The 27496-nt window shown below is 34.7% G+C and overlaps 2 protein-coding genes across 9 annotated transcripts in view; one reads left to right on the top strand and one right to left on the bottom strand.

Annotated features, from left to right (window-relative positions):
• KIF18A (kinesin family member 18A) overlaps positions 1-24834 on the bottom strand; it is a 79725-nt gene extending 54891 nt beyond the window's left edge. The window contains exons 1-10 of one of the 2 annotated variants that reach the window (XM_026512196.4): positions 24675-24832; positions 24063-24175; positions 14503-14875; positions 12273-12430; positions 9266-9370; positions 8122-8232; positions 6469-6666; positions 4278-4454; positions 2801-2875; positions 2474-2586 (exon numbers count right to left, since the gene is read on the bottom strand). In XM_026512196.4, the coding sequence (XP_026367981.1) occupies positions 2474-2586; positions 2801-2875; positions 4278-4454; positions 6469-6666; positions 8122-8232; positions 9266-9370; positions 12273-12430; positions 14503-14827 (1262 nt within the window). In that variant the 5' untranslated portion in view covers positions 14828-14875; positions 24063-24175; positions 24675-24832. Of the gene's footprint in view, positions 1-2473; positions 2587-2800; positions 2876-4277; positions 4455-6468; positions 6667-8121; positions 8233-9265; positions 9371-12272; positions 12431-14502; positions 14876-24062; positions 24176-24674 lie in introns of both variants that reach the window. The other variant, XM_048213938.2, reaches the window with a different exon arrangement.
• METTL15 (methyltransferase 15, mitochondrial 12S rRNA N4-cytidine) overlaps positions 24834-27496 on the top strand; it is a 179732-nt gene continuing 177069 nt past the window's right edge. For 2 of the 7 annotated variants that reach the window (XM_048213946.2, XM_026512202.4), the window contains exon 1: positions 24835-24940. Coding sequence is in view for 4 of the 7 variants with exons in the window: in XM_057317053.1 (XP_057173036.1) it covers positions 26738-27077 (340 nt within the window). In the remaining 3 variants the exon portion in view is untranslated. Of the gene's footprint in view, positions 27078-27496 lie in introns of all 7 variants that reach the window. The other 5 variants (XM_057317054.1, XM_057317053.1, XM_048213943.2 and 2 more) reach the window with 5 other exon arrangements.

The following is a 27496-nucleotide window of genomic DNA, read 5'->3' on the forward strand; positions in this document are numbered from 1 at the left end:
ATGAAAAAGGCTATGGGGTATATAATCTGATCATTACAGCTTCTTTATAATACACAAGGAAATTATGTTAAATAATATATTGCACAAATTAAAACTCTAAAGATTTTACTGTTTTATTTCCTAGCTCAGGCCATCTCCCTCTTGAATCATTTTATCAGAAGGAAAGGTTCAATGACTTGAAGACATCAACTGCAGAAAAGTCTACTAAGGTTTTAACTGGTAACTAGATCTGGTTAAATAGCGCTGCATGATTCCATGCAAGCAGTGAGTCCAAGTTTGAGCAGTGGGTGACTTCTTTAGTTTTCTTTAAATTTGTTTTTAAACTTGCATCAACAAAAGAATATCTGGTTGCACGTGGGCCAATCCCACATTTGATTAACAAAATGAAACCTAACAACAACTAATAATATGTCAGTTAAAAGCTTTCTTTGATAAGGTAAACTGTGTTAAGAAGGAATGACTTTTACTTCATTTATTTTTTCAAAGTCATTGTACGGGGAGCCTGGGTAGTTCTGTTGGTTAAGCGACTGTCTTCGGTTCACATCATAATCCCGGGGTCCTGGGATCGAGCCCCACATTGGGATCCCTGCTCTGCGGGGAGCCTGCTTCTCCCCCTTCTTGTGTGCTCTCTCGATCTCTCTCCCTCTCTCTCTCTCAAATAAACAAAATCTTTGAAAAAACTAAAAGTCACTGTAAGATTGGCGGGATATAACAAAAAGCATCATAAACGCAACAATATTATTTTGACAACCGGTTGTTGGAGGGATAAAGAGAAAATAACTTAAACATTTTAGAAAATCTCCAGCATAAATAGAACTCTGGTACTGTAACAATTTATAGGTCCACTTTATGCTATATGAAAAACTGACTGTCATTGATAGAAATAACTTTAATTCCCTCTTTAAGATATTTGTAAAATAACAGTATGGAAGAAAAAGATTAAGATTTGAAAGAGATGATTTATAGTTCTTGCCTTATCTTTGAGAAAACAATATCCTACTTCGAATTTCAAAGGATTGTTAGAGTGACCAATTAATACGGGCCTACAAATCATCAGAAACTATAAAGCCAACTACAAAACTAAAGCATTATTATTAGAAGTAGTTTTTACTTAGCATTTGGGGTCAACGGAGTCCAAAAACATTTTTTTCAAATCAAGGATATTTTATGTAAACTATAATATACAAATCCAATTTTAAAAAAGGTGTTGTATCTGCAACTAGGTTGAAAGTCACCGTTGACTAGTCTTCCTTATGGATATCAAGATACTGCTATAAACTCTAGAGTTCCAAAACAGAGTGAATAATCATTGGTTTAAGTTGTGGTCAGTTTCTCATACTAGTGATAATAGAACATTGGCTCTGGAGAATGTAAAGTAAGTTTAACTTCACTGTTAATCAAGTTTGGACAGATTCCTTTATTACAAGACCTCTCAGAGCCTTTAATAAACTGACGTACTTTGGAAATCACCTAGATTCCTTCAGAAAGAAGGAATTTCCAAATTTGTTTGATCCAGGAATTTCTTATCGCCTTCTTAGAACTACTCAAGATTCACAGCTCTTGAACTAGTCTTCCATTGGGACAATTTGGAAAATTATCTTAACTGCTTAGGGGAAAAGTGCTTGTGAATATTATATTACTAACAACTTTCTTTTAAAAAAATTTACCTGCTAGAAAGCTTAGTGGGAATCTATCAAAATTCTGTATTAATTTATAGCACTGAAAGATGTCCCTTCAAATAATTAACTAAACAAACAAAGTACATGAATTATTAGAGTTATACATAGTCAAGAAAGGGTAGATAAAGTTTACATGAACTATACGAATAATATTATGCCAGATGAAACTGCCTTAGTATTTGTTACCCAAAATTCCTATGTTGAAACCTAACACCCAAAGTGAGGGTATTAGGAGGTGGGGCCCTTGGGAGGTAATCAGTTCATGAGGGCAAAGAGCCCAGTTGATTAGTAACCTTTAAAAGAGGCTCTGGAGAGATCTCCCTCCAGAGGCCATGTGAGGATTCAAGGATTGAAATCTTCAGCTTGAAAGAATGCCTTCACCCTATGCCAGTCCCCTGATCTTGGGACTTCTAGCCTCCAGAACTATGAAAAATAATTTTGTTTGTTTTGTTTATAAGATACCAGTCTGTGGTATTTTGTTACAGCAGCCTGAATGGAATAAGACACCTGAGAAGAAAAATATGAAAACTGCTAAAAAACTAATTTCGTAAGTGACATAATTGGCCTTACTTTCTTGATCTTATACCTAAGTCCTGGTATAATCACAAGTATGTAATCATAATTAAAATGATCTGATCTCCAAAGCGTGCAAAATATAAAGAGCAGTCAGTGGCTTCCTGAATTCAGTTGAGAATATATATATATAAAGACATACAACAAATGATAACATAAAATATCTGACTAAATTTCAAAACCATAAAATCCTCAAAATGAGATCTCAATGTCATTTTTACCTTTCAATTTCTTTTTCCTGAGGGTTTGAAATCATTAACTTTGCTTTGTTATTTTCATCAGTAAGGGCTTTGTGTTCTTCATAGGCTTTTAGTTTTTCTTTTAGCATTAAGATCTAGTAGAGAGACACACTAGTTAAAATACAAAACAAATTATTTGTCTCTATTATATGTGGCCACAGAAAAATTTTAGCTGTGAAAAATAATTGAACATGCCAGATCATTAACTGCAATAGGAAAAGACATCAAATTTTTAGGCAATTAAGTTTGCAGAATCACATAAATGAGGAACTAAGGGAAATTAGCATAAAATGTAAAGAATAGACATACCTCTTCCTTCTGCTCATTACAGATCTTTACATACTGAGTTATATGATTGTCAAGGTTAAGAACATTGCTCTTCAACTGTTAAAAGACAGAAATTATGATTGCATTTATATATAGAGAGATAATAACAACATAACTATATATACAAGAAAAATGGCATTATTTCCTCATTCAGTTCCATGAATTCAGAATTTGTGACAATTAAAATCATGTGACAATCACGATCACTTACACTCATGTTCAAAATCTATAAGAGGATATGCCAAGCACATTTATAAAATAAATGAAATTATAAAGAAATTGTCTTACTATCTGAGAAAAGGTACTTTTAAGAACTTACAAAGCATTCTTCACATTATAATTAAAATTGCCCACTTTCTTTTTCCTCTGACTTCTAAGAAATTTAGAGATAACTTTAAGTTTCAACAATTTCTAAGTTCAACTAGTTTTTAATGAGTTCTTATCACATTTTATCCTTTTTATAATTATATGGGCTTCTTGGCAGCTATGGAATAGTGGAAAGAACATTAAACAGAAGTTCAAATACTTGATTTTGAGGCCCTGTCCACTTCTCACTTAACTGATTTAGAATTTGGTACTTAAAATTCTGAGCATGGGATTCCTCAACTGTAAAGTAGAGCCTTCCTCAATGGGTTGCTGTAAGGATTACATGAAAAACATGTAAGAAGCTTTGCATACCCACAGAGTATATCCTTTTCCAATTAATTATACAGAATATATGAACAGTTCTATAAGAAAGACAATAACCCGCTCATCTTCATACAGTGGGAGTAGCAGAGGGGTAAACAGCAGGAGAAGCCATCACACCACTTAAACTCTAGGTTTTTTCCGACCCTGAAATCCTGTGATTTTAAAAATACATCATGATTGACTTAACATTTTTTTAATCATCCCAAATTACTGGCAAAAATAGTGACCTAACCAATCATTATTATATTGTTAGAGCTATATAGAGATTGGTTACATTGATATCATGAATTATTTTAAAAGAGCTATTTACTTTATAAACTAAGGCAGATATATCTATTTTACAGATGAAGTGACTGAGGCTTGGAGAGATTACCTAACATGTCCAAGGTTTTCAGATAGAAAGGGCTGGTGCTAAGTAAAAGCAGATAACATCATCCCTGGCTATAACAAATGTGTTAAAACCCTGACCAATTATTCCAGTGTGCCATCAGAATATCATGTGCCATGATGTGAAAAAGTTTAGGAAGACAGGCACTAAAGCATCCTAGTTCCCAAAAGACTAAATAATAGTATCTATTACATATGTAATCAAGATGCTTAATGGTTTAATTGTCCAAGTTAATGCTCAATTAACCAAGCTAATAAAGACATTTCTAACCCTGTTTGAAATTCATTAGTAAAAATACAACTCTAATTAATATTTTTTTAGAGTTATAAAAATAGTATACATCCAATGCCCTTACAACAAAGGCAGACTAAACACACTTACAGAAGATTTGATGTCCTTTGCACGGTTAGCATACTTAAGAGTGTTATATGTGTCATCGTAGAACACAGAGGAAGGACTAACAGCAGCTATCATTATAGTTTGACAGTTTCCTCCAAGAGAATCCTTTAACAAGCGAGTGAGCTTACTATTTCTGTAAGGAATATGCTGATTCTTTCTCTGAAAGAACAAAAAAAGAATTCTTATGTCATTTTCCACATTTAAATGCAAACCTGCTATCACTTCACTCTAAGAATTTAAGCACTGCCCAACTTTGCCCAGACTTATTATATAATTGGTGATCGAAATGATGATAATGAATTTTATGGAACTACTGAGTGAATATATAAAACAAATACTCTACTTGAAGTTTATATTCCCATCTAAATAAACTTTAGTTAATAAAAAAAATCAATATTGTTTCATCAGTTGTGGTAAGTATACCATATATATATGAGATGTTAACAAGTGGGAAAACTGAGTGTGGGGTATATGTAACAAAATCTTTCCGTATTAACTTTTCTTTATCAGAAACAAAATGTTCATTTAAAAAAAATCTCAATTTTTAAAAGAAATTAAAATATAAAAGTAATGTATGCTCTATTCTAATCTACTATAGGAATAATAAGAATTCCGCATGGTAGAGAGCTATTTCTCATTAAATAATTAGCGAACATGGATACAAAGTAAATTAAAATTATAATCTTACAGAGACTTCATCTGAAAGGACAACACAGTTCTAAGAGAACTTAATTATTTCTTGGTTTTCCTTTACTTGAAAGATACAGTTATGATTTTAAAGTAAAAAATTTTCCAAAAAGCACAACTTCCATAAAAACAGAACATTATAATGTTAAGCTAAAAGCAACCTTATATTATAAAGGTTTACATCTTTCACATTACGGAAGAGAAAAATGGAAGTGTAAATCTTTCACATTACAGAAGAGAAAAATGGAAGCTAAACAAAAGTGAAATGACTTGCTTCAGGTAACATGGCTGATAACTCAGAGCTAGAAAGAGGCCCTACTGTGCTTTCCACCATAGCAATGTTTCCTAAACAGTGTGCAATGTGCACTACTGGTGTTAACTTGAAATGATTTTACATGTACAAGACACGCATTAAACATGGACTCATAAATGACTCAATAGGAGTCAATTATTAAAAATTAAGTCAGTATGGAAAAAATGCTATAAATGGCTTAAGTTTAGAAAACCAGTCTTTATACATATTGTCTGCTTACATGTTTGAGATTTTAACTTAGAAAAAGTTAAAAAGTTAAAGTTAAAAAGTCATAAAAGACATCTTGCTTTTGTAATCTTTACGTGATTTCAGGAACTTGCCTCTTTAAAAAAGACTTCCCAAATCATTTTAATATATTTTTACTAATTCAAAGTACAACATTTTCCTAGCACTCATTGACCTGTGTTTTCCTAAATACAGAAATTTCTTAAAGCTTGAACCTGGCTTGAACTTAAACTAATGATCATATTTTAATTTAAAAAAAAAAGGAAGTCATTTTCACCAATACAGAAGCTGTCAAATATGCTGTGTTCTAGTAAGCACTCTGGCATATAATAGATGTAAAATATTTTTAAATGTCCCAAAGGCATCTAATAAACATTATCCTATTAGGTGATTTAATTATATTTTATATCTTAAGCCCATCTTCCTAAGAAAAATAAAAACTCTTAATATTTAACCCAATTTTATAGTACACAAATTACTAATCAGAACAGAATTAAGTTATCCTAAAATGTAATTTTTGTATTCATCCCAATTCAATTGTGTTTGTTGTGTAGTGACCACTAAATGGTCATTTTAATATCAGGTTTAAAGTAAGTGATCAGAAAGTACCATAAAATATTAGCCATCAATATGATATTCAATATATTTCTTTCAGCAAATTCTGATTATAAAATAAGTGATGAGAAATTACCATAAAATATTAACCATAAATATGATACTCAATACATTTCTTTCAACAAATTTTGATTATAAAACTAGAAATTCAAACCAAGCCAAACCAAACCAAGCACAGCTTTATTTGATATAATAGGCTTTCTATGGTCTTACAATTACTGATATATTCTTGAAATTTGATTTATAAGAGACCTTTAAAACAAAAAGTAGTATCTTCCTAGGAATTACATAGATTTCAATATTTCAAAATACTTGAATAAACATAGTACCTACCTTTGTATCTGCTAAAGCATTGATAACATTCCCAAGAGCTAAGAGTGATCGATTAATATTTGTGCCTTCTATAAACCGGGTCCCTTTAGCACTGGTAGAACTGGCTCTCTCAGACCCTGCCAGGTCAATGAGTGACATCTTGGCAATTCGTACATTTTGACTGATACTTGCTGTTTTGTCTTGTTGTCGCAAATAAATCTTTTTTGAAATTACAGGAGAATAGGAAAAATGAAGATAAGATTTAGCAAAATTAAAAGGGAAACATGCACTTTATTTTTCAAAGAATATGAAATCAAAATTATTTTCATTTTAAAAACAAACTGAACAAAGTGTAATAATCTGACTTGCTGATATCCAAGAATACCAGAAATAATTACGGAAGTTGAAAAAAACTCAAAAATGAAAAGATTTCCTATATGTGTACCAGAGGGCAAATAACTCCTGATCTGACAGAAGCTCAAAACAATTGCCATTTGTGTTCTGGTAACCACTGAGCCAGATCATAGAATTATCAGAGGTGGTGGTCGGGGCACAGGTACTCTAGAAATAATGTTCCTAACCAAAAACCAAAGGCAGTGGCCAGAGTGCTTTGCATGTCTCCAGGAGTTGTTCCTAAAGGAAAGCTGAATTTGAATGTTGACCCAAATTGAAGAGTAAGTGTATTCTAATTCCTAAAACTGTTGTATGTCATTATAATTAAGAAAATGTCCCATATAAAAAAATTAGTAAAATATACTTGTCATGTTCAGCCCAATAGAGTAAACCATCATTTATTGAATGCTACTTTGTTCAGTTTAACTGAAATAAATTAAGTGGCAAACTTAAAAGAGATTGGTAAGATTAGCTATTATTCCATCATAAAGATCTTTGTTAATATTCTTACAGACCAGGGTCTAAGACATGTTGGGGAAATTTCAATGTCACAGATAAACATTTCTCTTATGACTACTGATAAATGAAGAGTCACTGGAAAGAACAGAAAGGGTTAATAAAATTTTATGAACTGGAGACTTTCTGAATGACTTGACTGCCTCAGATATGAATTCTTTCAACTATATCAATTTCTTACTGTAAATCGGATTACACTAGCATAATCCAGAATGAAGCTATAAAATAATTTGGATTTTAACAGGACTAGGAGCTACAAAAAATAATACCTACTAACATATGCTTTAACTCTTTCTGGAACTGTATTCCTAAAAAGAACTGTATCAATGCAATCAATGTCCTTAAGGAATGCAACTACTTGCAAGGTCCCTATGATGAAATCCTTAAAAAAGTAAATCAGAATCTCCCCAATTTATTGCTTCTGTAAATCTATACCTAAAAAGAGAAGGTTTGTTTTGAATATAAGATTATCTTTAAGAAAGATTAAATATTTTCACTGAAAAACACAAGGAAAAAAAACCCTTTAACATTACTGCCTTATTATCCTGTATTTTTACACAGTAAAAATTTATACTTCTGATTTACATCATCTCAATTCTGAATAATCTTGATAAAATCTTTTCAAAGCTCCAAAATAAAGGAAATGCTGAGGAAGGAGTGCACAGTTGAAGGGATTTCTTTGCATATATGAAAATTATCCCACATGAATTTGGCTTTGTTTATTTTAAATTCAATTTTAAGAGCAATGGTGTAATGGGTTGTTACCTGGAAAACAGCATGAGAACGAGAAGATGTGGCATTCATATCAGTGGGATGCTGTGTCCTGTTTTTGTTTCCACTATCCAATAACTGTAAAATCTCCTCGGAGGATTTGGGCTAGAGAAGTTTAAGTAGAAGAAAAACATACAAATAGTCGTCTATCTTTAAAAATTTTAATAAACTTTCAACAAGAAAAAAAGACTTTTAAAGAAAAGGTAAGAAAATGCATTCTATAAACTGCACCCCATTAAATATTTCCTATATAGTACTAAGCAAATGATATACAGTTGACCTTTGAACAATGCAGGGGTTTTGGGCACTGACACACCTCTCTCCTTCAGGCAACTGAAAATCCACATGTAACTTATGACTTCTGAAAAGTTTTGCTAATAACCTACTGTTGACTTCAAGTCTTACTGATTATATGAACAGATGTTACATATTTTGCATATTACATGTATTATATACTGTATTCTTATAAAAAATGAAGCTAGAGAAAAAGAAATGTTATTAAGAGAATCATAAGAAAGAGAAAATACATTTGCAGTACTGTACTCTATTTATATAAAAAAATCCACATATAAGTGGACCTGTTCATCTCAAACCCATGGTGTTCAGGGTCAACTATACTTTGGTGTTATATGAGAAATAAAGGATAAAATCTTATCTCTTGGAGGAGATAAAATATAAATGTATTAAGCAGAATACAGAGTATTAAATTTGCAAGAGGATTTTTTTTAAAAAAGCTCATTTAGAGTGACTGGGTGGCTCAGTCACTTAAGTCGGACTCTTGATTTTGGCTCAGGTCATAACCTCAGGGTTGTGAAACTGAGCCCCACATTGGGCTCCACGCTGGGTGTGCAGCCTGCTTAAGAGTCTCTTTCTCCCTCTGTCCTCGCCTTGAGCTCTCTCTCTCTCTCTCTAAAAACACAAACAAAAAAACCCCCAATCTCCTTGCCCAAAAACAACAAAAAGAAAAGCTCATTCAATTATTTCAAAGGGAAACAAAATAATATTGAAGATATATTCTAATTATTTTAACTCTGCACTTCATTATTTTTCTTCTTTCTTGAACACAACAGAAACTAAGTAAATGGCTAAATAACCACACTTGTTATCACAATAAGGAAAAAGAAATTCATAAACATACCTGATGTAAAGTCAAGCCCTGAACGACAACCCCTTTTTGGGCATCCTCCCGAACAGCAAGTGGCCCTGAATTTACCAAGAGGTCACGAATCTGTTCATTATATACCTTAAGGAAAAACAAAACAAAACCCCCCCCAAAAAACCCTGCTTTAGCACTGATGTTGAAATAATAGTGACAACATCACACATGTTGCTGATTTAAGGTTGTATTAGAATTACATCTTAAAGGTAAGCAGCAACTCATTTGCATTCATGTCACCCCTTCTATCTCGTGTTGCCATTTTCTATCATCTAAGAAAACAGAAGTTACCTAAGTTTGTAACTGAAATTTAAAGGTGGAGTCATTACACCCTCCTTCCATAATTCCTAACTTGATGATTACAGTGAAACAGAAATAAGATAGCTTGAATTGCCTTTTCCTATTTTCTGGAAATATAGGGGACACATTGTCTTGGGAATTCTAGTAAGTTATATGGCGGTGGCATGGTTTTTGCTGAAGATGTTTATTATTTCATGATGTCCCAATAGTTGAAACTTTTTAATTTTAGAGCTTAAAAGTTAAAATCCATACTCAAGGATCGACAGTATTTATTTCATTTATCCTTTAATTACATTAAGTTTAATATGCAATTCTTAATAATAAGTCCCATAATAGGACCACACCCCTCCCCCCGCCCCCAACTTTTGGAACTAAGTCCATAGGAGGTTAAGTGATTTGTCCATGGTCACAAAAGTAATAGCAGAGTAGGGATGGGAGTCCAGATATCCTCACTCTACTGCATGGCACTGAATATATATCTGTATTTTAGGTCTTTAGCAATTTTTTTTTCAGTAATTTCTGTAAGCAATTTCTTTTTTAGTAATTTTTTAGCAATTTTTTTAGTAATTTCTGTAAAAAATGCATTCAAATAGTACTATTGATTTGTTTTTATGAATTTATTAAAAGTACTTAATTTTCTACTTGCCAACCAAATGACCACATTCGATAAAATTTTAAAAAGCATACAGACTTAGGCTTTAAGAATTATTTTGTGTAAGTTATTTCCATGTTCTAATAAATAGTCTGTAGTGCTACTCTATTGCTGGTAAGATTTTCTACAATGAATGATAATCATTTTTAAATGTAATAAACTCTTAAAAGTAGTAAAATATGAAGATACAATTTTTTGGTTCTTATTTTTCTGATAAGCAGTAGTCACTTTTCAAATGACTACTTACCCATTTCAATCATACAAAATAAAAAATCACAACAACTATTCTCAAGCCAATCTACACATCAGAATCACCTGGGAGCTTTTAAAAAACATAGATGCCTCGGCCACAATCCAGATCTATTAAATTAAAATGTCCGAGGGTTGAGGCCTAGGCATGTCTATTTTTAAAAAGCTCCATAGCCAACTCTGGTGCATAACCTGAGTGGAAAGCCATTAGATTAGACATTGCCTTACCATTAATGAAACGAAGGCAGATTAAAAGGAAGAAAAAAACAAAAACATTATAAAAATAACCAAACTTCAAAATTCGCCCAGTTATAAAAGGATCTAAGGAAGAAATAATGAATATTGCCATGTTCTTTACCCAATTAAGTTCAACTCAATTTTTTTTCAGTACTTAACTATAGAAAACGAGTTTTACTTCTCTTTTATTTCCAAGTTCTGTAGACAAGAAAATTTTTAGCAACATACATATCTTAATCAATTTTTGAAATGTGAAGAACCTTTCTCAGTAGGAACCAAACTACAAGTTGTCAACAAGAGAGCTGTGACTACCAGAAACTTTTTCTCTGATACCACAAATGAATAGGCAGTAAAATCATGGATTTGTTTCTGTACTGGTATCTGAAACACTATCTGAATGCAAAGTTAGCATGCCTATCTCCTAGTTATGATTTGTTGAATGTCACCTATTACTAAGGAGGCAGAAGTCCTCAAAGAATGAGGACACAAAAGACGGTATGAAGGAGATATGATTGGCCAAACCCAGTATAATTTGAGCATACAAATAAATAATTATGGGAAAGGATTACAAGCTATTAAATAATGTTAAGAATCTATGAATCCACACTGATTTAATAAAGGAAAGGAAAAGTTCTTCCATACAGTAGAAAGCCAAGAAATAAATGTAGATGAAATGATGGAATTTAAATATCACTATCGTCTACCATTATAATAATAATTGATTTAGGCATGAATCATCAGTGGATGTCAATAGTAATAGATGAAAATTTGAGGAATAAGAGGACAAAGTATAAAGTAGTATCTTCATACTGCAGAAACTCTGCCGACACCAACATAATGAAATGGATCAAAGTTAACACAGCCAGAAATGGGACTAACTAACCACATCAGCCTCTTGTTATGATACTATAAGAACCCAACATTACTTCCCTGGTGTTTCTGCCAGTGCATAACCTGAATCTAATCATTGACTAACCTAAATTAGGGGTTTTATGACAGTGACATAAAACACAGAAAAAAAATCCAGATTGAGACTAAAGAGATATAATGATTGAATGCAATTTATGATCTTAGATTTTCTTTTTCAATAAAGGACATCATCAGAATAATTGGCAAAATCATATTAAGATTTATAGATTAGGTAATGGTGTTCTATCATTATTAATTTCCTGATTTCGATAACTATTCAGTGGTTATTTAAGAAAATTTCCTGTTTTTACAAGTCTGTAACTTAAACAGTTCAGAAAAAAGAAATATACACACATACAGAGGGAGAAAGCAAAGGTAGTAAAATGTTAACATATGGGGGATCTGGGTGAAGGGTATCTGGAAGTTCTTTGTGCTAATCTTGCTAATCAGAAATTGGGCCAGAATAAAATACCAGCAGAAAAAGAGTAAGATGTGTAACAAATACTTAAGACCAGGAATTTTAATGATTTTATACATTTGTAAGAAAATGCTATATGACAGAATAGTTTGAATGGGCCATGGAACTTCTTAAAGATTTCTCAACACTATTGACTAATATAAAGAATGATTCTGTCAACTTACCTCCAGATACGAAACTGCGGTACTACATACTTTCTCTTCTTTAATCTCATCCATGGATTTATAAAGGTCTAACATTGTTAGATACATTACTCCAGGTTCAGCAGCTGATCCTAGCATCGTGTGGGTCTTCCCAGCTCCAGTTGCACCATATGCAAGTACTGAGTTTTTATAAAAAGGGATCAAAGCTCTTTATTATGGCATACAACATTACTCTACCCACTGTCTAGTGGATAGTTCCATCTAGATATCTTGAACATAACTCTAAACTCAAGAGGTCCAAAATTAACTTATAGCCTTATTCTTAAAACCTGGGAATTTTAGCACAAATCCACTCTTCTCCTATATTCTGTATTCTGGTTAATGGTACCATCTTCCCCTCATCTGCTCCTTTTCTTCCACAGCAATCTTACAAGTTTTAATTAATCAGTTATCAGTCTCCCTATCTAGTCTCGATCTTTAATCCCTCTCTTAGAATTTTGTACAGTTTTTTTATGAAAACAAAATCTGAATATGTTAAATCTTCTTAATTGTACAATAGTCCTACATGAGAAAGTTCAAATTCCTTGCATTGGAATATTATTAGGCACTCTCTCTAGCCTATTTCTTCCTTGCTGTGGTCTAGGTATGCTAGATAGTGTGAAGTTCTCTGCATGTGGTGCTTCTTTTCTACTCTGCTGCCTTTCCACTGAAGTTCCTTTACTTAATCCAGCTGGAATACTTACACCTGTTCTAAATATTCAGCATAAATGTCACTTTTCCATGTCTTCCCTATCACAAGCAGAAACATCTACTCCCTCATTTGAGCCCTCAGTATATGCTACATGTCCTTCTATTCCAGCATGTATCACACTGTATTTCCAACTCTGAGCTCCACCAAGGCTGAGGCTGTATATCCTTCATAACTAGCAAATGACCTGGCACAAAGCAGACATTCACTACAAGTTTGCCGAGTAAATGAATTCCAATGGAACTCATTTATAAAATTCCTTCATAAAATTTATGTTTTAGGCAAATTATTTTGTTTCCATGATTCTCTCCAGTGTAACATAAAAGTGATGTGTTCCTCAAACACAAAATGAAACAAAAAACTACTCTGAATTACATATGGCAAATACTTGACATAATATAAAACCATTAAGTCCTCATATTATTACTGGTAAAAATATTTTTATAAGTTAAATCTCTCTGCTAAACCGAATATTAACAAAATACTAAAATACTTTTCAGTAGCATCAGTTAAACTGACATGGTTCATTCTGTTCTATTTTATGGAAGCTAGTAGTACATCAAGAAGTCTTATGACAGCTGGATAATAATATAAAATAAAGCCAAGAAGAAAACAAAGATTCAGCATTAGTTTGGTAGAAATTTTTTCATTTGGAGTTCAAGAAAAATTTAAATCTCTGGAGACAGTATGGAGTTTCATGAATGAGGAAAAGAACATACACTTAAAAATGAGAATCATAGCAGTTCTAATCAATAAACCACATTCTATTCTTATTTGACCAAGAGGGTAAGTCTTCTGTAATAAAACTGAATGAGTCAGTGAAAGACAGTGAAACATGTTAAAGTTTTAGGGTATCTTGAAGAAAATGTTGTAAATGGTGGTAATTACAAAAATAAGATATAAATAATGGTGTTAATTGCCTTGTAAGTATTGAATTAACTGGCCTTTGGATATCCTTCTAGGAAATAAACATGGTCATTTTGAAAGGCACATTACTACAGATCTAGTCAGAGCACTAGAGATACTTTCTGGACTGAAGATGATACTCAATTAACACGGGCTTTTAACATTTTTTTTTTTTCAAGGTACTATAAAGAAAAATGGTTCTGTAAAGAAACTTGCCAAGTGTTCAGAAATGTCCAACTTTTCCCCAGGGATAGACAGTTGTATAGGTAAGCAGCAAGAATATTAATGAATACAAATTGGGAGAAATCTGGCATCAATTCCAAGACCCATGTGGTAAAATAACATAGGAAAACTGAAAAGATGGCTCTCTATAGGGACCATAGCAAGACTCTGGAAGAGAAAGTTTCACAAAATGTATGTTATATAAGATGCCAAATTTCAAAGAAAGTCTACATTTACAGTGAAATTCTACTGAACTTAATAATTTTAAGCAAACAACCACCTTAAAATTGACTATGTTTGGAATGCGCGGGCCAAGTAGGTATCCATTCTAATGTAAAACTGAAATCAGATGGAAAAATTTAACTAAACAATTACCTGTGCAATTATATCCATTCAAAAAACTACGAAGAATTGGCTTAGTAGTATGTTCAAAAACTTCCAATTGAGTTGAAGTTTCATCAAAAACTGCATCAAATACAAATTTGAGATCCTTATTTTGTCTCTTTGTAATATCTCGATTTGCAGTTTTCTTTCCATGAAAAAAACTAATTTCTTCTTGTTTGGGATCAAAAACTAGAATATGCTTATCCACAACATGGACTACTTTATGGAATCCAGCTGCCTTTTCTTTTGTGTTTTCTGGACGCACACGAACAACTACTTTCATATGGTGACACAGGTCTTCCTCAGTGACAGACATTGTTGATTATCTTGCTTCCCCTGTTTATATGAATGCCTGAATATTTCTCTGTAATTAAAAAGGAAAATAAAGTATTAATATTAGTTCTATTGTATATAATAGGACTGGCATATAGTATTCATTAAAAAAAAGTGTTAATTCTATTCCACTTACCCGGTAAATGTTACTAGACATATATTTAAATGTATACACACACACACACACACACACACACACACACACACACAGACACAAACACATTTCACTCCTTAGTTCAAAACCTTCCAATGGTTATTTATTTTATTCAGAGTACAAGCTGAAGTTCTCTAAATGGTCTCCATTTTTACCTCATGTTTTATTATTCTTCCCTTTGCTACCTCCATTCCCACCAAGCACCCCAATGGGGTCTTTCTACCAGCCATTCTCTCCATTGCAACATGCTTCCTTCAATATCTGCATTACTTCTTCCCTTACTTCTTCCAAGTCCTTGCTCAAATGTTGCCCTCCTGACTACTCTTATTAAAACTGCCAATCCAATTGCTAATTACCCTTATACTGCTCTATTCTTTACCAAAGCCTTACCATCTTCAAATAGTATATACTTTTAACTTATTTATTGTGTCTATTTCCTCTATTCCAGTTAAACTATATACTCTTTAAGGATATGTATACTTTTTAAAATCTGTTTTGCTTATTGATGTATTCCAAGAGCCTAAAACGGTGCCCAGCACAAGGTAGACTGTATAAATACTTGAACAAATTAGAAAATCTAAAAGGTTTAAAATTTTTTTTCTTAGTTTTAACTTTTAGATTCTCAATTAATTTCTGGATAGTTGAGGTTTCTAAACTATTGATATTTGTTAGTTTATATTTACCTTTACTTTTTATTTTTATGTGAGGCAGTCTGAGAGTCAGACCATAATTTTTAAACCTAATATCATTGATGTACCCTAGACTTACATCATTACAGAGCAGATTAGGTGTGTATGCCATCTTCCCTATCTTCATACCAGGGCTAACTAATTGATGCATCCTTGGAACTATTTTTAACACTATGGGTTTGTGAGATGCAGGCAGAGATAAGCCTAGGTGTATCAATTTCCACTGCCAAGAGGCTTGCAGCCAAGATCACTTTTACTAAAAATAGTTCATAAGACAAGGTTCTTCCTTCATTACCTTGATGATTCTGAGAGATCTTTTGCTGTCCATTACCATAAACTAATATAGTGCTGAAGCCCTTGTGAAAATCAAAGCTAGGTTTTTGGGTAGCCTCGCTGTGACTGTAGTCTAAGCAGAAGTCCAGGGTCTGAGTTCTGACTTATACTTCATGTAAAAAGATCTACCAGGGTCTTGTGTTTGTGTGTGTGTGATTTAATTTTTTGTTTTGTGATATAATCTGATCATTCTCACTGCTGTGTAGATAATATACTGTAAGGAATGAAGACTAATTAGAACACTGAAGTAGTACAGATAGGAGATAATGCTGTCAACTCAGAACAAGGTGGTAGTCAGATTCTGGAAATATTCTGAAGGTAAAGATAATAAATTCTCCTGATAGATGTGGAGAATGAGAGAAAGAAAGGATTCAAGAATAACTCCAAAGTTCTTGGCCTGAGTGTTGGAAGATCTAACTTCGTAAGTTTAAGAATTTTAATAGATATCCAGGTGAAAGTAAGTGTTAAGGCAGTTGGAACCCAAGTTAAAAAAAGTAAAGTCTGTCCTCAGAGTCTTAATGCTTCAAACGGCATTAAGATTTTAGGGAACCTTTAAATCAAGAACAGGTTGATCAATTGTGTTAAATATAGCTAAAGGTAAAGTACACACTAAGAAGTAACCGTGGGATTTAGTAACATAGAAGCCAATGAGAAGAACAGTTTTGGGGGAATGATGGGACAAAAACCTGAATGAGAGAGGACTCAGTGAATACAGGAAATAGTACTGCAAAAGTGAGCAAAGAAATGGTATGGTGGAGGGGGAAGAAAGCTTAAAAAAAGACATTTTGTTTTTTTAAAGGGGATAAATCACAACAATGATGAAGCTAAAATATGTCATAAAACCATATACTTTTGGAAAGAATTCAAATAAAGCCAAAGTAATCTAAAAGCAGGAGACACTGGACATGGCACTCCCTTTTTAGACTCTGTCCTTCCCCAAAAATAGAACACTGAAGAGGAAAGGATGGTCATTTGGATTCTAACAGTTAGGATCCAGATGAATTACTACTCTGATCTTTCTTCATCCTTGAGCTTCTGTCTAACCAGGTTCCACAAAGCACCTATACCTCACTTCTGTGAACTTGGACAACTTCCTTAATCTCACTGAGTCTCAGTTTCTCATTTGTATAAAAGAAACCTCAAAGCACTATGAAGGCTAAAAGAGATAACAAGTATTAAGTGTATTAAGGCATTCAATAAATGTCAGTTCTCTTCCCTATCTACACCCATTCCTGTCTCTTCTTGTCAAAGACACTGGTTCATCTTTTTAGTGTTTCCCAATGGGCTCATGATGGCACTTTGGGTAGGATAATTCTTCCTTGTTTGGAACTGATACATGTATTAGAGGATATTTAGCATTTCTTTTTTTTATAATAATATTTTTTTATTATATTACGTTAGTCACCATACAGTACATCCCTGGTTTTTGATGTAAAGTTCGATGATTCATTAGTTGCCTATAACACCCCGTGCACCATGCAATACATGCCCTCCTTACTACCCATCACCAGCCTATCCCATTCCCCCACCCCCCTCCCCTCTGAAGCCCTCAGTTTGTTTCTCAGAGTCCATAGTCTCTCATGCTTCATTCCCCCTTCTGATTACCCCCCTTTCTTTATCCCTTTCTTCCCCTACCGATCATCCTAGTTCTTATGTTCCATAGATGAGAGAAATCATATGATAATTGTCTTTCTCTGCTTGACTTATTTCACTTAGCATTATCTCCTCCAGTGCCGTCCATGTTGCAGCAAATGTTGAGAACTCGTTCTTTCTGATAGCTGAGTAATATTCCATTGTATATATGGACCACAACTTCTTAATCCAGTCACCTGTTGAAGGGCATCTTGCCTCCTTCCACGATTTAGCTATTGTGGACAATGCTGCTATGAACATTGGGGTGCATATGGCCCTTCTCTTCACTACGTCTGTATCTTTGGGGTAAATACCCCGTAGTGCAATGGCTGGATCATAGGGTAGCTCAATTTTTAACTTTTTAAGGGATCTCCACACTGTTTTCCAGAGTGGCTGTACCAACTTGCATTCCCACCAACAATGTAGGAGGGATCCCCTTTCTCCACATCCTCTCCAACAATTGTTGTTTCTTTCCTTGTCAATTTTTGCCATTCTAACTGGCGTAAGGTGGTATCTTAGTGTGATTTTGATTTGAATTTCCCTGATGGCTAATGATTTTGAACATTTTTTCATGTGTCTGTTAGCCATTTGTATGTCTTCATTGGAAAAGTGTATGTTCATATCTTCTGCCCATTTTATGATTTGTTTATTTGTTTCTCATGTATTGAGTTTGAGAAGTTCTTTGTAGATCTTGGATACCAGTCTTTTATCTGTAGTATCATTTGCAAATATATTCACCCATTCCGTGGGCTGCCTCTTAGTTTTTTTGACTATTTCCTTGGCTGTGCAGAAGCTTTTTATCTTGATGAAGTCTCACGAGTTCATTTTTTCTTTTGTTTCTCTTGCCTTTGGAGATGTGTCATGAAAAAGGTTGCTGTGGCCGATGTCGTATAGGTTGCTGCCTATGTTCTCTTCTAGGATTTGGATGGATTCTTGTCTCACATTGAGGTTTTTCATCCATTTGGAGTTTATTTTTGTGTATGGTGTGAGAGAGTGGTCAAGTTTCATTCTTTTGCACGTAGCTGACCAGTTTTCCCAGCACCATTTATTGAAGAGACTGTCTTTAGCATTTCTGACCTCTATTATAGGCTAGTAGCATCCCACATTCCTTGATACCAAAAACTGATCTCCATACACACTTCTAAAAGCTCTTAGGGATACTGAATAATGCTTTGACCTTAAATGATATACTTTTTACCCCCAGTGATAGATAAAATACACACAAATGAAATAGTTAAATAAGCATAAGAAGACATCAGGTGATTATTTTGAAATAGACCTTAGAATCTCAAGGTTGGATGGGATCTCTTATTAATTAATTAACTAATCAACTCAACATGCTAACTATTAGATGTTGGAACCAAATAGCTTAGGTTAAAATCCCAGCTTTATTTACTGGCTATGACAGTTAGCAAGTTACTTAACCTCCTTGTGGCTCAGTTTCGTTATCTGTAAAGTGGGACTAATAATAATATCTATCTCACAGAGCTGTTGTGGGAACTTAGAACAATGCTTGGCACACAATATGCACTATAGTGTTTGCCACTATTGTTATTATTATTATTATATACAGTGCATTGAGGCAAAGAAGTATTAATAAAATAATGACATGATTATGTAAAGGTGTAACTGTGACAGACAAGTGGTGTAAGGTAAAGGTTTTTAGTGCCACATAAGACTATCATGGGGGGGACTTAGATGATTAGAGGAAGTAACAGGAGTTGAGAGCTGAAGGATGGTTAGTTATTAACCAGGTTAAAAAAAAGCATTTCAGGATGGAAAATTAATTATACATTCAATAAATATTTATTGAGTACCTGCTATGAGCTAGGCATTTTTCTGGATCTCAGCATAGAGGACAGGAGTGTGTGTGGGGGCTCCTATTTTAGTTGGGGCAGTTGAGAAAAGCTTGTCTAGTTGAGTGACTTTTTACAGAAACTGAAAAACTCTCTGGGACAAGAGTTATTTCAGGCAGCAAGTCCAAAGGGCTGTGGTAGGAAACAGCTTGTGCAGAGGACATAACAGGCAACATGGTCAATTTACTTAAACCTCGTTGCTTTTAGCTCTTTAGTTTTAGCTAGCTGCAATTTTATCTACAGCATCTAAAGAGATGCTCAATTTAGCTCAGTCCTTTTTAAAACATCTATACCCAATATGGGGCTTGAACTCACAACCCTGAGATCAAGAATTGCATCCTTCACTCACTGAGCCAGCCAGGTGTCCCAAGGTTTGCTGAGTCCTAATGCAGCTGGACAGAATAAAAGAGAAGGGAGAGGTCGCATTAGGAAGATATAATTAGATAAGAGTGGGGCCAGATTTGGAAGATCATGAATACAAGGCCATGAAGTTTAGATTTGATTTTGAAGTTTATTGGGAATTGCTGAAGGTATTTTAGAAGGCAATAGATCTTAAGTAATACTTCAAGGAGAAATATTGACAATGATCTAAACGAATTTAGGAAGTATAATCTCAAATACAACTTTGTTTTACAACTTGTTACAGATTTTAAGAAAGATATTGGTCTTAATTTTTAAAGTATCACACATTTCTGGACTTTATCAAAACAAATGAGTGAAAATAATTTTCTTAATAAAAATACATAAAGTCAACAGGATCACCAAAATGTAAAAAATCAGTCTCTGTTCAAATATACTAATGTCTTCAGGGATTAATGAAGTTTTCCCTACATTAATACATAATGCCAGGTTTTCTTTCCTAACATGGCCTAGTAAAAGAGATGGACATCTAGCTGATGCTGAATAAGGCACACAGAAAGTAAATTCTTTGACCATGTTTACTAAGAAGCAGCAAAGAAAAGCCTAAATATTGTTACTTGTATAATAATGTGTTGATTCAAAAATTCTTTTCAGGAGCACCTGGCTGACTCAGTGGGTAGAGCATGTGACTTTTGATCTCAGGGTTGTAAGTTCGAGCACCACAATGGGTGTAGTAGAGATTACTTAATAAAATCTTAAAAAAAAAAAAAATCTGTTCAGATGACTGTTCAGAAGATAGTATCATAGCCTCTGACCAATTTTGTCATATTCTATTCCTAATTATAGTTGTTGAATAGTAAGCTGATAGGTGGGACTGAAACATTAAAGATAAACACTTCCAACACCATTGTTCATTATCACAGAAAGGTATTTGTTTAGTCTAGAGAAAGCAGGATATAAAAGAGAATAATGAAGGAGCTAACGAAGGGGCTTTAGCTGCTAATCTATAAAGTGACAGGATTGGACTCTATGATAGCTAAGGTCCAATTCCTGCTCTGGAAAAGGGTATAAGAAAGTGACAAGAAATAATAGCTAATGGGGCTCTATGTTTTTCCTGTTATATCCCTAATCTCTCGTAATGAGTCTGGTAAATAGCAAATTCTCAAATATTTGATAAATGGGTAAATTAATAAATTATAAAAGCAGACACAGAATCCAAGAAAGCAATTCACCCGTTTAGAGTAGAGGCAAACATACAATATACTTCTCTGAAAGAATCAACATATTTTAGTAGAGTGCAATGATTGGCAATAATTGGCGGTCACAATGAGGACTCTGAGGCATCAAAAAAAGTTAAATAATGTGCCCGGTTTCTTGTTTACAAAATTAGGAAAATGGGAAGATCGTGTTTTATAATAATCACTGGGGGTAGTTAAAAAACCATGTCACTTAGTAAGGATAACATTCAATTTTCTGGGATAGTCACTTACATAGGAAAAGCTCATTCCTCTGCTATATTTAATGAAGAAGTGTTAAACCTTATTCTCTTCAATAACTGCAAGATAATATAAACCAAGTTGAAAAGGGAAATTCTAAACTTACAAGCAGCTACTGTTCACCCAAGATAAAATATAAGCCAATTAAGTTAGAGATTCACCAATTATATGCAAATACAATAATAAATCTAATTTAATTAATTGACTGCACATACTGATGACTTCTTCTAGAGCAATCAGATCATGTTATGTATCTCATGCTACTCCCCAGCTCCAAACTCTTCAATGACCTCCCAGCATAAGAATAAAATGCAAACTCCCTAGCATGTCCAGTAGGTTCTACATCTGGCCCCACCTACCTCTGCAACCTCTTCTTCAAATGGTATCCTCCCACTTGATTATTCTGCTTCAGTCACACTGTCCTTCTTAGTGTTCCTAAAACATTCCGTCTTGTTCTACCCTCATGGCCTTGCACTTTCTCTTCTTTGAGTGGAAGGCACTACCTTCAGATATTTGCAAATCTTAATCTCTCAGTTCATTATTCATGTCTCTGTTCAAATATCATTTCACAGAGGCTTTCCCTAAAGATTTTATTCAAATAGTGTCACCCTGCTCTTTCCTCTTCCATCCCTTACCAGCTTTATTTTTCTTCTTAGCATTTAGACTAATTGGAAAATATGTATAATTTGGTTACATATTTATTGTTTCCCCTCTAGAATATAAGCACTACAAGAATATGAACTATGTCTGTACCCCAGAACCTTGAACAGGGCTTGTTCCATATTTAGGACTCAACACATAATTGTTCAATAAATGAATGAATGAACTAATGCAGATTTTTAAGACATACGTGCAAAACAAGTGCAGAAGAGCAGACTTGGCATACGACCATTTATATTTTTAAAAAATAGATATATTTTTATATGTGTGGGCTCTTTTAGGAAAAGAACACAGGAAATTGATAGCATCAGTTGCCCCGCGGTGGGGAAATATGAAGGTATGGGTGACAGGCAGGCTTACTTTCTACTGTATATCCTTTTGTATCATTTACATTTTAAACAAGACTAGCTATTTTCATTTCAAAAACAAACAAAACAAAAAAGTATTAAAATTTACTGGAAGCACCATCTTTGATTTAATAATGTTGTATTTATGGAATACCTTCTATTGAGCACTTAGTTTAGAAATAGAAATTGCTAAGCAATTTACATACTTATTTAATCCCAGTAACAATCCTATGATACAGGTATTTATAATCATTTCTATTTTACAGAGGGATAACTGTAATATAGATCAAGTTAATTGGCTAAAGTCACACTATTGGAAGCACAAGACATGGGATTTGAACTGAGACTAACTGGATGTAAATCTGAAGTATTTAAGTCACTACTCTTTTGGTTGTAAATAGTCTCCAGAAATTTTCTCATAGAAGTTAAAAAAATATATTTGCCTATTTTTGGTAGAAACCTCAGGGCCTAGTAGAGGAGCTCTTGAATGAATATTGAAATAAAACAAAGTATGATTTCTCTCTGCCTGTGGTATATCAAACAGTTATCTATTGTCAGCAAGTACACTATTAATTGAGAACTCTTAAATTAAGTCAATAAGGTGATTACTACTAATGAACAACAATGATTATCATTTGAGCATACTCTGTATGCCAGGCATTATGGTTAACATTTAACATTCATCATCATAAATAATTTTTTCAAGATGACATAGCTATTAAGTGAGGAGCCAGAATGTAGTAGACTCAGGTCTAAATCCAAAGCTCATGTTCCTAACAACAATGCTCTACTGGAATAAGAACAGAATATTTTCAAACAAAGGTACAGAAATGCTGCACAAATTATTTTGAATGTGGAGTTATACAGTTCTAAATTACTTCTTAAATTCAAACTTAAATCTGAATTAGATTCAGGTTCAACGAACACTTTTTAGGAGCAGGAACTAACCCGGCCATACTATCATTTATATTCTCTGTGCAATTTACACCTCTTTGGAATTAACTTCAGTGTTAGAGCTAGTCCTTCCACTATCTTAAAAACATCAGGGAAGAACAAAATTTCAAAAGGAGTGAAGGCTGGCACTAACATCTGAGCTATTTTTTCCTCCTAGATTTCATAGAGTTGATAGCATAAAAGTGATTTTGTTGTGTACCTTAATCGATTCAGAGTATCAATGCACTTTGACAACATGCACTTTTAAAGTGAAAATTTTATGTACTTCAAATACTTGTTCAGTAACAGAAGAGACTAATTTAATACTGTTAAAGACAAGATAATCTTTGTTTACTGAAACAGACAATTCTTACAAGGTAATAGAAACTTAGTAACAAGCACTATCTAGTCTTTGGTTCTTATATTCTCTAGCACCAAAGTTCATAAATACTTTCCAAAATCCAAGGCGAGGTGCTGAAGGTGGTGGAATAACAACTACCAACTAAAATGTAGAATGCTTAATACATTCTACTTGATAGTCAATAGTAAATAACCTAAACTATGTATTATACAACAAAATTGTTCAATTCTGGTCGAATAACCTCTTTTCATAAACAGTAGTTAGCCTTGATCTCTCTATAACTGAGTGCCTAATGAGCTCCTAAAAGAGTCTTGCAGAAACTAAGACACAGGACTTATTCTGTGTTCGAGTCCCTTTCATTTGTAAAGCACTTTGCCAAGTCGTATCGTTTCCATACCTCATCTGATTCTTGGCAATCCCGCTAGGCAGTGCTGGCACGTCTTGTCTTGATGCTACAACTGGGGCTCAGAGGAGGTTCCCGACTGACCTTTGCCAGGCTAACAGCAGAACCTTGCAGGACAAAAAGTTTTTAAGTTGGAGAACCAAAACTCCTTATTTGATAGCTAAGCCCAGAGTTACATTTACATCTGTATCTGAAACAAAACACTCTGAATCAGGAGTGGGTAATGAACTTTACACTGTAAAATGCAGGGCAGTTAAAGTGCTCTGCCAGTCTGGGAAAGGGGCCAGGATGCCTTTTAAAACTTCCGACTTCCTCAGAATTTAAGGAAGGAGATTTCTCCTCTTCCTGATGAGCAGTCAAGGGCTTCTGATCAGGCAGAGCTATGCTCTAGCGGGTTCTCGAGTTCCTTCTTCCTTTCACTTTCTCCTCAGGGACCCCAACTACCCTCACCCCCGCCCCCCGCCTTAACCCTTCCGCGTTTGTCAACAAGCCCATCCCGTCTTCTACTCCTCAGGCGGCCGCAGGAGCCTTCCGCTTCCAGCGAGATGGGTCATCAAAAGAAGCGTCTCGAGACAAGAGGTTTCTCCTCGCGTGCCTCTCACTCACCTCAGGTACAGCAAAAATTACCGCGACACTTCACTACGATGTCCGCCTCTCCACGATTCAAACTCAGCCACAAGATTCAAACCCAAGCCAGCTTTTTCAGCACCTTGTTTCATTGGCTGCCGTCTTCGTGACGCCATCACGTCGGACGTTGCCGTGGCGCGCTGCCGCTTAGCGCCAGGAGTCTCAGCCGCACAGCTCAGTGGAAGCGGCCTTGCTGCGCGTCGCCAGGGCAACGCCCAAGGCTGTTTCCGGAGGCGTTGGCCGAGGTGGGCGGGGCTAGACCGCAGCTGAAGGTGGGAGGTAGCCACCTGGGATCATCAGGCCACCTCCAGACCTGCGGGCGCATGGCCGGGTCCCAGGGTTCAGGGTGTGAGTGAGACGGGAGCGGGCAGGGGTTGGCTTGTGCCGTCTGCTTGCGGGAGTGGTGGAGCCTGTTGGGTGTGGGTTAATGGTTTCTGACTGTTTATATTCTCCTTTTCTTCATCGACTATTGAGGCCTCCAAGGCGCGGGTCCCATGCTCTGGAAGGTGTAGGGACCTGCTCCTTTTAGACACTTTCACTGGATCGAACTGGGGTCAATTCGCCTCAATTAATTGAAAGTCCAGGGCTTTTGGTTTGAGGCCCCAGTCTTCATTTCTCAGGACTCCCAGGCCTACTCCCTTTGTTGCTCACTGTGAAACTATTTGGTGTTTCGTTGTATTTACATTTCTTAATAACGATGACTTTACAAAATAAATTAATTTAAATTTATTGGCCAAGTTCATTATTGGATGCAGTGGTTTTTAAGTCTTAGATTGTAGATATTATTTCAGAATGTATGCTTTAATAAGGAAAAATACCAGAAAAAATGGGAAATACGTTTGCTAAGCCATCTTTATTTGTCAGGATGTTTTTAATAGTGTGATCTGAATGCCACTGTTATTCTTTATATTAACATTATTGTATCCATTCAGCAATTACTGATTGTAGACTTTAGGGACATAATAGCGTAAGTAAAAATCCCTGCCCTCTTGGAGTTTATATTCTTATATGGAGCTTATCACCATAATAAATAGGATGGCACAACACATTGCAAAGTATTATAAGTGAAATAATATATGAAAACCTCCACAATATGGACATTTATTTCCTACTGAAGAAGATCAGAAGCAGTGTGTATTGTATATGATGCATGTTATATGATTGTTTCTGAACTCTGGATAGAGCATCAATAAAGATACTAATTGCTGGCTATATTACATATATCTTAGCTAATGCAATAGTTATTTGTGTGGTGCTGGGTTTGGTAATAAAATTGAGAAGCCTTTTTATTTTATTTCAAATATCCACTCACTTTATAGTACTTTACCATTGATGTCCCAGGCATTTTGTTAATTTTATATATGCTATTTAATTCTCAAAGCAGTCCATGAGATGTAAGCACAATTTATTTTACTGAAGAAAAAAACTGAAGTTTTCAGAAAATCTCTAAAGTATTTATTAGTAACTGCACAAACCAGGAAATTCAGAATTGAGGACTTTGTCTCAGAAATACTTTCAAAATTAAGTGATATTAAGATGCTTTCTTAATCTATTCTGAAGATAGGCATTTTTTAAAACCAATTTCTTGTAAAATTGCGTGGATTATTGGTGAATAAGAAGCGTTTTACGTATCTTTTTTTGACACCCACATTGTAAGGCTTGCTAACAGGTGTTTCCACACCTAATCTAAGTGCTTATTTTACATTTAACTTTAAATTCTGTCTTACACTTGCCCTTTAACTCATTCAGATGATGAGGTTCATATTCTTAAAGAATTGTATAAAGAAACTTTAATGTTACAATCAATGCCATCACTGTGCCAGCTGGCTTCTGTTTAGTTTGGCAAAACATTAAGGAGTATAGCAGAAAGTATAAGAAACTGGTGTATTTTGGAACGAAATGAAGGAAAAAGAACCAAAACCTTAAAAACATGTGGTGCTAAGGGAGACAAATTCCCACCTTTTGTTAGAAGTTGGAGTATAACTAATGCTGTTATAATAGAACACAGAAATTTAACACAGGTTCGTAATAAACCAAATAGAATGGAGATAAGGATAAATGGAAAGTTAGATTTAAACTTGCCTCAAACATTTAAAAAAAAAAAAAGTAAAAGTAAATTTAAACCTGGCAGTGGTAGGTTCTTATTCCTGCCCCCTCCAGGAACACTATTTGAAAACCCCATTGTCAGCTGGGTCCTGGAAACAGCGGAACGAAAGGCAGACGGTTTTCTGTTGCTGGGGGGGACGTGGGCCCTATCTGTCCGTCCTTGCAAGTTTCCCCCAAGGTTAGGACCTAGACGTGCGGCAAATTCGTGTTCTCTGGCACCACAGTGGTCGTCGTTGGCCCGAGTTAGAAGCCAACTGAGATTTCTTCCTGCCTCAGGTGAGGAGAAAGTGGCCGAGTCCCGGGAGCTTTTTTGAGCCCACTCCTTGGCTTTGGGGGGAACTTCCTGAGGTCGCCGGATTCGCCCAGGACAAAGAAAACGCCCCTGCTCCCGCTTCCTCTCCTCAACACTTATTCATCCTGAGTTCGGAAGTTTGTAAACAGTTTTCCCTCTTCCGAGTATAATTCTTAGGCAAAAGGATGCATTCTTCCTTAACTTTAGAAGCTCTTTCACTTTCTGTGCTTTCGGCTCCCAGCCTCCAGGCTGGGTTTTTGGCCTTAGGAATTAAATTTTCAAATGGTTTTCTGCGGAGGGAAGGCTGAGCGCAATGATGTTGTAATTGGTAGCACCGTTGAGGAAGTAGCTTTCAAAAATATCATTCACTCACCTTCGTGTTCCCACAATTAAAAGGGTAACC

Source organism: Ursus arctos, unplaced genomic scaffold, assembly GCF_023065955.2.
Source record: "Ursus arctos isolate Adak ecotype North America unplaced genomic scaffold, UrsArc2.0 scaffold_23, whole genome shotgun sequence".
In the NCBI taxonomy this organism is placed as follows: Eukaryota; Metazoa; Chordata; class Mammalia; order Carnivora; family Ursidae; genus Ursus; species Ursus arctos.